Below are 16,969 nucleotides of genomic sequence, written 5' to 3'. Positions count from 1 at the left end.
AGCTGGCAGTTTTACTCAGACATGACAGTATACTAGTGACCTCTACTAAGCTATTAAAGAGCTTTATATGTGGCAGGGGAAATATGTAGAATAATGCTAATGATGTAATGCACAGTTAGTTCTTCCTAATAGTTCAACAAGGAGTGTAGATAAGGGAGTTGGTATTCTCTTACAGGACACAGCCCGGGAGCTGCAGGTGGCTGTGTGTGTGACCAAGAACTTCCTTTCTCATTCACACCACTTTGCTAAAATGGGTTTCTTACTGAAATTTGTACAGCTCTTAAATCTTAATATGCATTCATTCACTTCATCATTTATTCTGAGCTTTTTATTCTGAGCTTTTTAGTAGAACTTTAGAGCCCAAATGTGTTTTGTAATCATTTGTTTTACTGGTTTTATTAACCTGAATCTTTGGATGAGTTGTGATTTTAAACAAAGAGTCATTTTTGTTTTCTTTTTTTGGGGGGGGAGGGGGTGGAAGGGGGTTATTTGGGGTTTTCCAGTGACCAGCAGCATTTTTACAGTTGAATAATTTGTAAAAAAAAAAAAAAAATCTTTATGTTTACAAACAAAGGAAAGTATCCACAGGGCTATCTAAATGCTTTAGGCATATATATGACTGATATCAGAAAAGGTACAGGGGAGTGGTGGTATAGGCCTGGAAAGGAAAGGAAAGGAAGGAAGGGAAGGGAAGGGAGGGGATGGGAGGGGAGGGGAGGGAAGGGGAGGGGAGGGGAGGGAAGGGAAGGGAAGAAAAGGGCAAAGAGTGTTGTATGGAAGCCAGTTCCTGGGAAGGAGTGCTAAGTTTCCATGGCTTAATCAATCTGCAAATAACACAATGAAGCTTGTGTTAGTGGAGACATCATTTGGAATCGTATGGGGCAGTAGGATGTGTAGGGGATTAGAACATAAATTTGAGTTCTCAATCTAATTCTGCTACTAGCTAGCAATGTAACCCTGGGAATGTCACACAACCCCACTGAGATTTCTTTTCTTTATCTCAAAGCAAGGGAATGTGACTCAGTCTCAAGGTCCTTAAAGCTCTCAGAAAAAATTGAGTCTTTATATGTAGGGTTACATTTCTAATACGGACGATAACTTTAAAAATGGATTTGGAGATGCTGGGAAAATTAACCAACATTTGTAATCACATCCTGGGGAAGTAGACAGAGCCATTTGGGAGTTGGCAGATCAAGTTTCTAGGTTGGGCTTTGACACAGTCGTGAGTGTGGGCAAATTTCTGCATTTCTCTAGGGCTTAGGTGCATTTTCTGTATGTGCCAGTTAGGCTAAATGGTCTCTGAGTTTTCCAACAGCAAATAATATTTGTTATTATTTTTGCTTTTTTTTCCTGGTGCAATAACTCAAGGAAATATTCGGAGTCCCTAAATAGCTTCAGTTTCTGAAATATTTGGGGAGGAGTTTTGAGAGGGATATCTCAGAATTAGTCAATATATAGGAAATTTTCTTGGAGTTTATTAAAATCCTTGGCCCATTTGAATGATGATTTATCAGGTTTTATAATAATTAAACGTAAATTTTAAAATCTCAGGTGAAATTATGTCTTATTTTCAATAGGTCTCCATCTATTAAGTGGGAGTGAAAGATGGGAGGAAATAGAAGGGTAGGATGGGTAGCTCATAGCAACAGAACAAAATGGAGAACTAAAACAATTATTAAATGCTTTCATATTCATGACCAATATGACATAAATTATTAATGAACTCTGAAAGACCAAAACTCTTAACCAACCATTTAACTTTTCACTTTAAAATGTAAGAGATTACCAAATCACCAAATTTGAAAGGTCTAAACATACTTTATTTGATGGAACCATACAACAAATTTCAGTTTTTTAAGTGCTACAATCACTGTACTTGAATCAGATAAACTTTAACAATCATTATTTATTTTGTTTATTTTACACTTGATTTGTTTAAAATCTAATAAAATAAATTATATGATGTTTTATTTTTATTAAATAGTTTTCATAATGAGAGAGGAAGAATCAAAAATAATATAGAAAAGCACTCACAGGGAAACTTAGTGCCATATCCAAAAGTTCTATTTTAAAAACTGAGTTCAATGGTATATCCATCTTAAGATATTTTCTCATAGTCTCCATTGCACCTCTCTGAGGTATGTGGTTGCTTTTCTTGAAATTCTTATTTTATTCATAGGAAAACACTCAGAGTATTTTTAATAAATGGTCACATACTGTGTCAAGGTAGCAGTGGGAATAGGATTTATCTCTTCGCTTTTTTCTTATAGAGCCCAGTGCTTAACACAGAGCCCTAGAAAGAGTAAATGCTCAAAAATAGTCATTGAGTGAAAAAAAAAATGAATGGGTAAGCCATTCTATTCTATGAAAACTAAAATAGTCATCATATTTGCTCTCTCTTCCTTTACTCATTCAGTGGGACAGGCTGGAGGAATCAACTTTGTTCAGTCTCCTATCCACATATGTTCATTGCTGAATGAAAGAACTTGCAAGACAGTTCTTCTTATCACCGGGTCCCCCCATAAAGAGCGTTATTAGTCTTGATTCATAGTAATATTGACTTTTGTGGCATGAATCAGGTCCACAGGTATCTGGCCTGAAACCAACAAAAGTCACTGAAAATCCTTTAATAATAATGAATGTATCACTGATGCCCTGGCCTAATGATTTTTAGTAATACAGTGTTCTATATGTTGGACCTTCAGAACCATGGTTAGTTGCAGTCCTTAAAAATAAATCATTTGGCTAGTAGCAGCTCTGGCTATATCAGACCTTGCTGAAGGTAAGTATAAACAGCAGCAAGGATAACTCAATGTATTTCCTGAGTTAATTTGTTCTAAGTTAAGTTTCAACTGTAAACATTATAAAGGTCACAGTGGCATGACTTTTAGAGTGGACAGAAAAATGTGGTAAAGAAATTGAGTGCTGTTATCACTGGGGAGGTAAAAGGATAACAAAACAATCATAGTCATCCCCAGTGACACATCTTCAAGTAGGTTAAAAGTTGTCATCCATTTCATTGGCACTGATGACCAATTATCTAAAAAACATGTAAGACATTTCATGAAGGCAGTTATGTTAAAATGGTTTCCTTAAACATTGATGACATTAACTTTTGGTTTTCCGTTTTGAGAAAGAAAACTCATTTAACTCCTCAGTAATAAACTATTGAAATGAAATGAAAATATGTTTGCACTTGTCACCTAAAGTTAGTGGCTTATCTAAAATTTCACCCAGGTGACATTTTCATTAGGTCGCTATCTAGACACATCTGAAAATTATGCATTTCATTTGCTTATATTTTAAACAAATGATTGCCCAGACATATCTAATTGGATGGTGTATTTCCATTGGAATGAAAGTCCTAAATGAAATTTAAGACAAATCTTAGAGATAAGATTCATCAAGCTTTTCTTCTCTATCTTATCATGTCTAAAGTTCAGAGATATTCTGAGCTCTAAAAGAGCATCCTGGAGAACTTATAATAACCTTTGGTACAACTGTTACTCATTCTTAGAGCCCAGCTGCAACTAAAATAGAAATTGGCACATGTAAAATTAAACTAATTAAACATTAATTATTGGATAATTCAAATTAAGATACCAAAATGGTGCAAAAGAGCCACTTCCATATAAGCTAGAGTACACTTTAAACCTAAAGCCCAACCTATGTCATTATTTAAAAATAAACATCTGATACCAGGGATTTCATTTTGTGAATGTGTCAATAACAATTAAAAGAGCATTATTAAGGAAACTTTAAATTGTGTACAACCATACAGTAAGCAGAAATAGAGAAATATAAGCACTATCTCCAAGGAACAAACACAAATAATAGATTCTGAGCCTCAGACCCTTCAACTCTACTATTTTGCTTTCAATCTCTTTGCCTACCCATTCTCTCTACACCAGGCAGAAGAACAAAATGTTTTCAGATAAATTCCCTGGATCACATCATATTAATTGTCTGTACTACTATAGGCAAATCGGAAGTACCCATTTCCAAAATCTTAAGCAGTTGTAAGGGCTGTGCACATGTGTCTATTGTCCTCGTTGCTTCTGTCCTGGAGAACCTGGGTTGCTGGTGCTCTCACCAGGGCGGTGAGCAGGAGTGACAGGAAACTGAAATCCATAGCCATTGTATCCATCCAAGTAGACACACTGGAAGAAGCTGATGGGAGCTATGGAATAGAGCATGAAGGTTTGTGAAACAAGCAGAACACAAGCAGGAGCAGAGTTAAAGCACAGGGAGGCAGTTGATTCAGTAGATGTGGACGTGGGTTCTGCAGCTAGATAGTCTCCGCAACTACTGGCAAGAAACTACACCTCTCTGTGTCTTGGATTCCTCACGTGAAAAATCAAAACCACAGCCTCATAGAGAGTTGTGAAAATTAAATGAATTAATACATGAGAAGCACTTAAAATATTTCCTGGTACATATTACACCCATAATAAATGACAGTAAACAATGGCCTGGTATAGAAAGTCAAAGTGCTTGGTATAGAGGAATCTACTGATGTGGATAGCATTCAGTGACTGTTATACAGTAACAATTTTTAAAACATGAGCTCATCAATTTGCAAAGTAACAGATTTCGCTTAGTTTTGTAATCATGCAACAGAATGCTGTGCAGTTCCTAAAGTCTTGAGGTTTTCCACTTGCCTAACAATTTAGTTGTTCTCTACACTTCTCATCTAGCATTATTTTCCAGTTTGCTGTAGCATCAAACAGAGGTGAGATAGCACAACACCAAAGATTATGGGGATTGTTGAACAGACTGCAGACAGGGAAATCTAAAACATAATGGTGCTGAAGCTGGGCCTGCATCGATGTGGAATGGCAGCACTAGAGTCAAAAATAGGAGGATCTGTCAACTACAGGAAATCTTCTCGCTGGACCTTACTAGAAGTGGGCACTGTTCTGATACAATCACTTAATTGAAGTTGAACAGGCTATTAATAACTGTATACCATTCTAGCTGGAAATTTTAGAGCTTATATAAAAGGCTCACAAATACCAGGCTATAGAATTACCTTATTCCAAGATAAAAATAGAAATAATTGTTTTAATACAATAAAGCCCTAAACAAATGTGAAATATTTGATGTGTTTTTACTAAAAATACAGAATTATGTTTTAATGATTATTTATGAAATAAGAGATATTGAGTGTTTATGCAACATAGCCATAAATTGTTCCCAGTAGGTTAACAACTTGGAAAGTTTGTTTTGCCCATTGCTTTGCTTTGTTTGGTTTGGAAATTTTTTTATTTGATAAATAATGTAATGTTATAAAAAGAAAATTTGGAAAGTGTTGCTGCATAAATCAGAAACATGTCCATAATGACTTATAATTCTTTTTCTTATGGATTTTTCAACAATATGTAGAAGTATCCTAAGGCTGTTTATTTCCCTCTGTTTCTGGCAACCTGATTATATGAGGGTTAAAATGGATATAATGGTTTTATTATCTGCTGAAGTTGCCTCAGCATCTAGGAGAATGGTTGGAACATAGTAGGAAATCAATAAATATTTGTTAAGTGAATCAATGGATTAATACCGAGTAGGAGGCATTGGCTATTATAGAGGACATTTTAGTAATTTCTAGCAGATCTATGTTTCAGGAGCTTTGTAGAACCAGAGTATATTATTGATACCATTTCCTCAGATAAATATGCAGTTCTTTAGTTTACAAGCATTACAAGAAAAAAAATTTTGGTGATGCCTATTTCAAAAATTACTTCCTTTAGCCTGTCCAGCAATGACTCTATTTAAAGCATATATGAATGCAGAATTTATCACTTTACTATTTGAAGAGAAATATCTAATTTGGAAGTACTGGAATAAAGAGATATCTTGAACATCGAATTTTGTAACTGTATGTGAAAAATGAGTGCATTCTAAAATCAACAATCCTGAAGATTGAACTCTAAGAGCTTGCCATATATCTCAAAAAATCAGAAAGTACTTTAAAACTTAGAAGGAAGTTTCTGAGCAATTGAATTGCTGATACCTATTTCTAGAACTTCTTTTTCCTATTTGGCATAAAAAATCAGCATATCACTTTATCTGTCCAATTATAAAGCAGACAGTGACACATTTAAACACCGATTCCCCTAGAGTCCTCAGGATCAGAGTTGGGTAGGATGGTTTGCGTTAAATACCACTTCAGTCATTACATTGCAATTCCTCCAAAAAAGTGCCTCTTCCCTAACACAAAAAGTGATGAACTTCTCTTTGAAATATAAATGGCCTACTTTAATGTTATTCTTCACATCTGTGCTAAAAATCTTTTCTTCTAATTCTGGCCTTCTTAAAAGAGTCCAAAGTATAAATTCATATCTAAATCTTTCATATAGAATGATTTTAAAGTTTTAATCTTATTTGTAAACTTACTTGTTTGCTTCTTTGTGGAAGACACATCTTTAATTTCTTCTGGCAGATACAAAAATACAAAAGTAAATAGTTTGTACCCTCACAGCCATTATAAAAATATGTATAGGACTGAGAATGTCTAAACAAGAGCACAATATGAAAGAAACAGGTGTTACTTGCCCTTCCTATAATTACTCTTAAGGTTCTTATTTAGATTTCATTCAGTCTTTCACTACCACATTTGATGTGTAAGAGCCAAGGATAGAAGAGGGGCCATTCAAAGAAAAGAATGAAGCCTGGCACAGGCAATTGTCAAATAGGAGAACTGCCCCAATACGGTGGAGACTGATGGATAAGGGCCAGCTGGCACACATTCCTTTCTTGAGAAAGGGTCTATGAGGCTTACAGTTACACTATGTCATGTGGGATCTTGCTAAGAGATGAAAATTTTCTCAAAAGATTTCTAAATTTCTGAGGACATAACTTTGTAGTAATCATTATTGTCACAGCAGCATAGAAGCAGACTGATATTCTGGGATCTTTCCTTCACCTTCTAACCCAATGCTTTTGCTATTTTCTTTGTTTTGCAATAGTGATACATACCATGTGTTTATCCGGTGATAAGGAGAATTTGAAATTATTTGCTTGAAGCCTTTCTCTGAGACAGAAGTGCTTAACTGAGATGCACTGATGGATTTTTTGGGCATTGCCTGTAAAACTCCAAACTAGTCAGAAGACATAAGTGTGTGTGTGCATGGATGTGTGTGGGGGTGTGTGTGTGGGTTTGTGTGTCACAGTAAGTTAGGTTATAGCTTTCATTAAATTCTCAATGAGTTTTAGAAGCTTGCCCTACAAAGTGTGATGCTGTATCAGCATCACTTGGGAGATTATTGTAAGTGCAAATATCTAGGGCCAACCCAGACATATTGAATTTCAACAAGATCAACAGGTGATCTGTATATACGTTAAAGTTTGAGAAATACTGGTCTAGAAGTCAAAAATATATTAAGTTACTCTTCTTAATAATTCAATTTTTTAAAATCTAAAAATCCAATATTCAAAATGTTTCTTGAGAAAAGTGTAAATCCCAACTTTCATTTAACAAGCATTAGGTACCCATTCTCTTGAGTCCTTACCCACAGCATTATTTTCACCTGAATTAATTATAGGCACTGCCATGGAACCATTCTTTGATGGTGAGAACAACTCTTGGCCAAACTCTCATTGTCCATAGGCTAATTTGAAAGTGTAATAGGACATATCTATTATATAGGAAACCCTGAAAAAAACCCATAGAGTTAGTTCAAATCCTTATATTACAGATGGTGAATCTAGTTTTGGAAAGTCTTGCTCATGGTGATACATCTGATTGTGTTCTTGACAGCCTGTCATTTAAAGTCATTCTTCCCTCCTTTCTGCTAGCCTCATGTCTGAAAATTTATGTGGTCCTCCTGCTGTCAGCTGGCAACCTGTAATCCTTGCTGAAATGGTAATTTTGAAATATTGCTCCTATAAGCAGAATGGCCCACAAATGTACCTAATAATTACTTGTAAATGAATCAATGCCTAACTGGTGTCTTCAATCTGTGATGAGATAAATATTTTCTGACAAATAATGTAAAGAAAACAGTTTAAAAGTAAGTCTATCACGTAAATGTTGCTTGGGAAAGCTGAGGACTAGATCAAGAATAATTAAGTAAAACAGATAGATAAAAACATTACAGCCTTGAGAGAAAACATTTAAGTGAACCAAAGACTACCAACTCACCTTTGGCTTTCTTTGTAGCAGGTGCGTCTTTAGAATCTTCTTCTAGAGAAGAGAAAAATAGGAAAATCAAGGTTTATTTTCCAGTTTTCCCAAAGAAGAAATATTGTATTTAATGATTTGAAATCCCTTACTTATAAACTCAGAATCTAGTGTTTCTACAAACAAGAATTTGCTGAGCTAGAGGCAACTTCTCTGAGTTGGAGAGAGGGTGGGGAGAGGATGTATGTCACATCAGGGCTGAGGACAGGAGCCAGGAAAGGCAGGCTATGGGGAGAAGGGTCTGCTCCTGAAAGGGCCTCTCCTCTGACTCTGAAAACTCCCCCTAGTAACCACTACAGCTTTGGAAATGTGATATTATTAGGTTGGTTAGGGGATTTTGATATTTTTGACAATTCCAAAAGCAAGGAAGAGACATTAAAGTTTTTGAACCAAAGCCCAAGTATATAAACCATGAGTCTAAATTGTGTTACATAAACTACTTGGTCTTCTGTGCATTCAACTTACTGGCATATATTAGGAATGATAAATCCCTAAGAAAGAGGCTGTAGGTAATTTTAAGTCTGAGATAATTCTAACACAATGTAATTAAATGATCTTAATATTCACATCAACTTTTTAGCACTTGGGATGATCTGAAGGAGGGTCAATTGTGTGTTATTCATTTATATTGTATGTACCAGCTGTCTGCTAATAAATGGAAAATAGATAAAGGAAGTCAGTATGCAAATTTCCTCTGATAGGAAGGAAATGTGGCCTTTAAGAAGAAATGCTATTATGTTAAAAGAACTAAAGGGGAAAAAGAAACAAAATTATTAACTTTTTGCAGAGGATTATTAAAGATTTTAACTGATTAGCTTTAAGGAATATTCAAATACAGGCTTATCTAAATAAAATAGTAAATTAAATGGCCATGGCATTAAACTATCCAGTCAACAAACATAAGTAAAGGAAAGGTATAAATGGCTGTCTACAATTTTGAAATGACTATATATTTATATAAAAGTGATGTCAGAGTTCCTGAACAAATCAAATAATAAATATATTTCTAATTATGTAGTATGAGTCCGCTAATTTCTATGAAATTTCTGTACACTTAAAACAAAGACACTTATTTCTCTGGATTCATTTGGTAACCTGGAGAAATAAAGATGTACTGAAAAAATCTTAGCTTCTCCTTTTTCCCAAATTGTCTATTCTGACCCAACATCAACTGGCTACTAGTGATTACAGAGGGCAGGAACAGGGTAATGTGTCTGAGTAACAAGTCAATTGCTCCGGTTATCTGGAAGTAGAACAGAAGCATAAGAAAGTAAACTGCAAGCCTGGGTCAGTTGCTACAGAGACACAATCTCTGTGTAAGCAATATTATAGCAACACAAATTTACTGGCATAGGCATAAATCACTGTGATTATTGCTGCTCAAAATAGAGAAAAAAAATGAATAAGGCACTTATTGTCCTTTTACTCTTATAACCTGAAAATTGGTTGGGTGAGTAGTAGTTTGGATAAAACGAATACTTGATCTGAAAAGGTAGTTTACAATCATTAGTTGAAAGAAGTGTAAAAATGTGCTAATGTGATTTTAAAGGTGGCCTGCTTTTTGTGAGAGACAGTCAAGAAAATATTTTGTAAGGAAAGTCAAATTTGAAATGGGCCTTGTAATAGAGAGGGAATTTTGACAGAAGGAGACGTCAAGTTCAAAGTAAAGGCAACCACATGAAGCAAAGCAGGGGGGCTAGTGAAGGACAGAGGATATTCAGGGAGCTCAGGGAATGTTGAGGAAGGAGTGAAACCGAGTCCAGAAAGGCTGGATAAGAATATCATGTGGACTTTCAGGCTGAGAAGTCTCCACTCAATTTCATAGCCAGTGAAAGTTGATCAAGGGAGAAATAATATAGTAAGATTTACTTTATAAAAATCAGTCCACCCTGGAACATAAGACAATGATTCAGAGAAAGAAACTGGGAAGGCATTTTAATAGTCAAGATAGAAAGTAATGATTTCTGCATCTAGGAGTCACTGAAAGAGTTGAGTGTAAAAGAGGCTTTATGGATAGAGTTAAACAATTATGTAACAGGAGGGAAAAGGAGATTAGTTTCAATAGGGGGTAGTATAAGACATTATTTGAGTGTGGAGGAGGAGTATGGTGCCATTCTCAGCAACAAGAAAATCCGGGAGGCACAGACTGGCTGGGGATGGTGAAAAGTTTAGACCTTATGAATTGAATTGTAGTATTGGGTAGGTCAAACTGTTGCAAATGTTCAGCAGGCAGCAAGAAAGAGAAGGCAAGGTGTCTGGGAAAGTTTAGAAGTGACATGCATTGAAGTAGCAGTGGGTTGGGAGATCACTTTTAATGAGGACAATAACAATTCATGTTTTTTAACAGTGTCACTATTAAGTTATTTCACACATGCTAGCACAATCAGTCCTGTCAACAATTCTACAAGGAAGGTGCTCTTATTTTAAATTTCTTGTACAGATGGGGCAGAAATGGGTGGAGTGATTCCCAAGGCCAAAGAGCCAGTGAGTGGCAGAACCAGAGCATGAAACCAAGTCTATCCAGGTCAGGGCCACTTGAACGAGGATTTACATTTATTTCCCAACCTGCACACCTACATATGCCAGCCATTGTAATGGGAACTTTACAAAAATTAACACATCTGCCTCCTCAGCAAATCTGTGATGAGGGTACTATCTGCCATTGTCATTTTCCAGTAGGGCAATCAAAGCACAGAGAAGTTCCATTTTCCTTAGCTAGTAACATGGTGCAACTGGGATTTAGACTCAGGCATACTGGTTCTAGAGGCTATGCTAGTAACCACTATGCCATTCTATCTCTTGAGGATGGCCTTCTAAAACCAGTCCTCTTTGACTAAAGAATCTGTGCATTATGTTGCCTAAAACATATTTGCTGCAAGGCTCTGGTAGATAGAGTTATATGTGAGCTGCACACTTCTGCAGAGCAGAGAAGAAGGATGCATTCCCACAACCTCTTAGGATGACAAGGGACCCTAAATATGTGTCCCTGGATGCTTCAAACAATCTGCTGCCTTTTGAGGATGAATAGAAGGGTTACTTAGTTGAAACATTCCTCACCACTGTAAGTAATTCAGGCAAACATTAGAAACAATGAAGACTAAAAATGCATTATCTTGACCTTCAGAATGTACTGTCTTTCCTTCACCCATACAGAAACTTAGATTCCAAAGAACTATAGATGTCAATGAGTCCAACTTCCCATCTAAAGCAGACGTGCCCATTATTACAGTCATGAACAGGGCTGTGGCCACCATTTCAATCTTTTAAAACATGAAGTCCAAGACTGAGTTTTATAAAATGCTTTTGGACTTATTGAGTTATATAAGTACATTGGTTTTCTTAAAGTACTATTGGTTTATGAAAACAATGAAATGATCATAATAGAGAGGCCTGGAATTTTTTTTCCAGGCGTTTATCTCTTCACTAACAGAAGTAATTCCTCCTTTGTCCCAATTCCACAATCTCTTCCTTCCACCCCTTATCTCACATAATTGTCTGTGAAAACAAAAACAAAAATAAACAACAAAGAAAACCTATGCTATTCTGGGGCAAATGTAACATACTGAAAAAAAAAAACAAAAAACAATTAATTCTCTCTGCTCTTTGACTGAAAGTATTCACTTATTTCTAAGACCAATCTCCTGCCATAGGTGAAAAAAGAAAGTCAAAGTAGGGTGGGCTCTTTAGGAAGGTTCAGGTGTTAAACCTTCATTTAGTCGGAGCCAAGAGTAGCCTTGGTTCTATGAGATTGGAAACAGAGACGAATTAAACAGCCAATATGTTGGCATTAAGGAGGCTGAACCTATAGCATAAATATGGATTCTAATTAGTATTCGGCTGAGAGGAATTCCAAGGACATGAGGGAATATGCTGTCTAGCCTCACTACCAATAATAGATAAGGTATATGCTTACATGCATTTTTTTTTGGCTTTTCTTTTTTTTTAATTAATTAATTGTTTTATTAAGATTGTTCAGATACCATACAACTGTCCAAAGATCCAAAGTGTACAATCAATTGCCCACAGCACCACTATACAGCTGTGCATCCATCAACACAATTATTTTTTTTTGAATTTTTAGAACATTTTCACTACTCCAGAAAAGAAACAAAGACAAAAAAAAGGAAACTCACATCCTCCCATACCCCTAACCACGCCCCACCCCTCCATTATCGATTCATAGTTTTGGTTTAGTACATTTGTTGCAGTTGATGAAAGAAAGTTAAAATACTACTAACTGTAGTATATAGTTTGCAATAGGTATATATTTTTTCCCTATATGCCTCTCTATTATTAACTTCTAGTTATAGTGACATACATTTGTTCTAGTTCGTGAGAGAGATTTCTAATATTTGTATAGTTAATCACAGACATTGTCCACCACAAGATTCACTGTTTTATACAGTCCCGTCTTTTAACCTCCAACTTTCCTTCTGGTGACATGCGTGACTCTGAGCTTACCCTTTCCACCACCTTCACACACCTTTTAGCACTGTTAGTTTTTCTCATTACATGCTACCATCACCCCTGTCCAGTTCCAAATATTTAAGTTCACCCTAGTTGAACATTCTGCTCACAATAAGCAACTGCTCCCCATTCTTTAGCCTCCTCATTCTATATCCTGGTAACTTATATTTCATGTCTATGAGTTTACGTATTATAATTAGTTCATATCATTGAGACAATGCAATATTTTCCTTTATGTTTTTGTCTTATTTCACTCAATATAGTGCCCTTAAGGTTTCTTCATCAACCTGTTTCTTTTAAGATGGTGTTGTTCAAACACTATATATTCCGTTCTAAGTAAACAATCATTGGTTCCCTGTATAGTCACCTATTTATGTATTGAGCACCATCGCCACTCTCCATATAAGGACATTTCTTCCACAAAGACAGAGGAAGAGTCAAAGAAGGCAGAGAGGCAAAAGAAAAAGAAAAGAGAAAGAGAGAAAAACAAACAAAAAAACTTGATAGCTAGAAGGTGACAAAAGGAAAAGATAGCACTAACCTAAAGTAGAATAAAGAGTCAGACAACATCACCAATGCCTGGATTCCCATACCTTTCCCCTATTCCCCACCCCCCCATACACATTTAGCTTTGGTATATTGCTTTTGTTACATTAAAGAAAGCATAATACAATGTTTCTGTTAATTCTAGCCTCTAGTTTGCATTGATTGTATTTTCCCCCCAATCCCACCCTATTTTCAACACCTTGCAATGCTGACATTCATTTGTTCTACTTCATGTAAAAAACAAATTGGTACCTTTTTATTACCATCACTGAGCATCCTATGTTTCCCTGAGTTACACAGTCCCAGTCTTTATCATTCGTCTTTTGTTCTGGTGTCCCACATGATCCCAGCCTTCCTCTTTCAACCATATTCACAGTCATCTTTGTTCAGTGTACTTCATTGCTGTGCTACTATCTCCCAAAATTGTTTTCCAAACCTCTCATTCCTGTCTTTTCCTTTCTGTCTGCAGTGCTTCCTTTAGTGTTTCCTGTAGAGCAGGTTTCTTGTTCACAAACTCTGTCATTGTCTGTTTGTCAGAGAATATTTTAAGCTTTCCCTCATATCTGAAGGATAGTTTTGCTGGATATAAGATTCTTGGTTGGTGGTTTTTCTCTTTCAGTATCTTAAACATATCACCCTACTTCCTTCTTGCCTCCATGGTTTCTATTGAGAAATCCACACACAGTCTTATCAAGCTTCCTTTGTATGTGATAGATGGTTTCTCTCTTGCTGCTTTCAAGATTCTCTCTTTATCTTTGATGTTTGATAATCTGATTATTAAGTGTCTTGGCATAGGCCTATTCAGATCTATTCTGTTTGGGGTACGCTGCGCTTCTTGGATGCGTAATTTCATGTCTTTCATAAGAGATGGGAAATTTTCATTGATTATTTCCTCTATTTTGCTTCTGCCCCTTTTCCCTTCTCTTCTCCTTCTGGGACACCAATGACATGTAAATTCTTGCTTTTTGTTTTGTCTTTAAGTTCCCAGAGATGTTGCTCGTATTTTTCCATACTTTTCTCAATCTGTTCTTTTGTGTGTAGGCTTTCAGGTGCCTTGTTCTCCAGTTCCTGAGTGTTTTCTTCTGCCTCTTGAGATCTGCTGTTGTATGTTTCCAGTATGTCTTTCATCTCTTGTGTTGTGCCTTTCATTTCCACAGATTTCGCCAGTTGGTTTTTTGAACTTTTAATTTCTACCTATGTAAGTCCTGTGTTTTCATTATATGGAGGTTCATCTCTTTTGCCATATCTTCCCAAAACTTTTTGAATTCGCTTATTATTAGTTGTTTCAATTCCAGCATCACAGTTGAAGTGCAAGTTTGTTCTCCTGACTGGGCCATAACCTCATTTTTCTTGGTATAGGTATTAGTTTTTTGTTGCCTGGGCATGGTTTCTTTGGTTATCCCAATCAGGCCTCCTCAGACCAGAATGGGCTAAGGTTCCAGAAGGAAGAAATATTCAGTATCCGGTTTCCCTGAGGGTGTGTCTTAGAAAATTGGTACATCCTCTGATGCCTCTGGTCACTGTGCTTTTCTGCCCGGCAGGTGGCATCTGTTAGCCTATAATTCTTTTTTTTTTTTTTTTTTTTCATTTTTATTGAGATTGTTCAGATACAATACAATTATCCAAAGATCCAAAGTGTACAATCACTTGCCCCTGGGTACCCTCATACAGCTGTGCATCCATCACCACACTTAATTTTTGTTCAATTTTTAGAAACTTTTCATTATTCCAGACAAGAAATAAAGTGAAAGATGAAAAAAGAAAAAAAGAAAAGGAAACTCTAATACCCCCCTATCCCTAACCAACCCCCTCAATTGTTGACTTGTAGTACTGGTATAGTACATTTGTTACTGTTTATGAAAAAAATGTTGGAATACTACTAATTGTAGTATATAGTTTGCAATAGGTATATATTTCTTCCCTATATGCCCCTCTATTATTAACTTCTAGTTGTATTGTCATACATTTGTTCTGGTTCATGAAGCAATTTCTAGTATTTGTACAGTTGATCATGGACATTGCCCATCATAGGATTCAGTTTTGTACATGCCCATCTTTTGACCTCCAACTTTCCTTCTGGTGACATATATAACTCTGAGCTTCCCCTTTCCACCTCATTCACACACCATTCGGCGCTGTTAGTTATTCTCACATCTTGCTACCAACACCCCTGTTCATTTCCAAACATTTAAATTCATCCTAATTGAGCAGTCTGCTCATACTAAGCAACCACTCCCCATTCTTAAGCCTCATCCTATATCTTGGTACCTTAAATTTCATGTCTATGAGTTTACATATTATAATTAGTTCCTATCAGTGAGACCCTGCAATAATTGTCCTTATGTGTCTGGCTTATTTCACTCAGTATATTGCCCTTGAGGTTTTGACATCAACCCATTTTTTTTTATTATGATTTTGTTCACTCACCATACATTTCATCCTAAGTAAATAATCGATGGTTCTCTGTATGGTCATATATTTATGTGTTCACCACCTTCACCACTATCTATATAAGGGCATCTGCATTTCTTCCACAAGGCAGGAGGGAGAGTCAAAGAAGGTAGAGAGGCAAAAGAAAGGAAAAAAAAATGACAGCTAGGAAACAGCAAAAGGAAAAATAACCTTAAATCAAAGTAGAATAAAGAATCAGACAATACCACCAATGTCAAGTGTCTAACATGCCTCCCCTATCTCCCCCTCTTATCTGCATTTACCTTGTTATATCACCTTTGTTACATTAAAGGAAGCATAATACAATGATTCTATTAGTTACAGTCTCTAGTATATGCTGATTGCATCCCTCCCCCAATGCCTCCCCATTTTTAACACCTTGCAAGGTTGACATTTGTTTGTTCTCCTCGTTAAAGTACATATTTGTACATTTTATCACAACTGTTGAATACTCTAGATTTCACCAAGTTACACAGTCCCAGTCTTTATCTTTCCTCCTTTCTTGTGGTGTCTTACATGCTCCCCACCTTCCTCTCTCAACTGTATTCATAGTTACCTTTGTTCAGTGTACTTACATTGTTGTGCTACCATCTCCCAAAATTGTGTTCCAAACCACGCACTCCTGTCTTCTATCACCCTGTAGTGCTCCCTTTAGTATTTCCTGTAGGGTGGGTGTCTTGTTCACAAAGTCTCTCACTATCTGTTTGTCAGAAAATATTTTGAGCTCTCCCTCATATTTGAAGGACAGCTTTGCTGGATATAGGATTCTTGGTTGGCAATTTTTCTCTTTCAATATCTTAAATATATCACACCACTTCCTTCTTGCCTCCATGGTTTCTGCTGAGAGATCTGCACATAGTCTTATTAAGCTTCCTTTGTATGTAATAGATCACTTTTCTCTTGCTGCTTTCAGGATTTCCTCTTTGTCTTTGACATTTGATAATCTGATTATTAAGTGTCTTGGCATAGGCCTATTCAGATCTCTTCTGTTTGGAGTACGCTGTGCTTCTTGGATCTGTAATTTTATGTCTTTCATAAGAGATGGGAAATTTTCATTAATTATTTCCTCTATTATTGCTTCTGCCCCCTTTCCCTTCTCTTCTCCTTCTGGGACACCAATGATGTGTACATTATTGTACTTTGTTTCATCCTTGAGTTCCCGGAGACGTTGCTCATATTTCTTCATTCTTTTCTCCATCTGCTCCTTTGCGTGTAGGCTTTCAGGTGTTTTGTTCTCCAGTTCCTGAGTGCTTTCTTCTGCCTCTTGAGATCTGCTGTTGTATGTTTCCATTGTGTCTTTCATCTCTTGTGTTGTGCCTTTCATTT

General features: G+C 36.3%; 1 protein-coding gene across 1 annotated transcript in view; it reads right to left on the bottom strand.

The window, feature by feature from the left end:
* Window positions 1–1,875: 1,875 nt before the first annotated feature.
* Window positions 1,876–16,969, bottom strand: part of LOC119540500 (triadin-like) — a 151,290-nt gene continuing 136,196 nt past the window's right edge. Inside the window, exons 21-23 of the mRNA XM_037844621.1 lie at window positions 8,141–8,182; window positions 6,394–6,432; window positions 1,876–4,180 (exon numbers count right to left, since the gene is read on the bottom strand). Coding sequence (XP_037700549.1) covers window positions 4,041–4,180; window positions 6,394–6,432; window positions 8,141–8,182 — 221 coding nt within the window. The 3' untranslated portion in view covers window positions 1,876–4,040. The remainder of the gene's footprint in view (window positions 4,181–6,393; window positions 6,433–8,140; window positions 8,183–16,969) is intronic.

Source organism: Choloepus didactylus, chromosome 7, assembly GCF_015220235.1.
Source record: "Choloepus didactylus isolate mChoDid1 chromosome 7, mChoDid1.pri, whole genome shotgun sequence".
In the NCBI taxonomy this organism is placed as follows: domain Eukaryota; kingdom Metazoa; phylum Chordata; class Mammalia; order Pilosa; family Megalonychidae; genus Choloepus; species Choloepus didactylus.
Note: the sequence above shows the minus strand (reverse complement) of the source record. Positions and strands in the feature narration are given on the sequence as shown.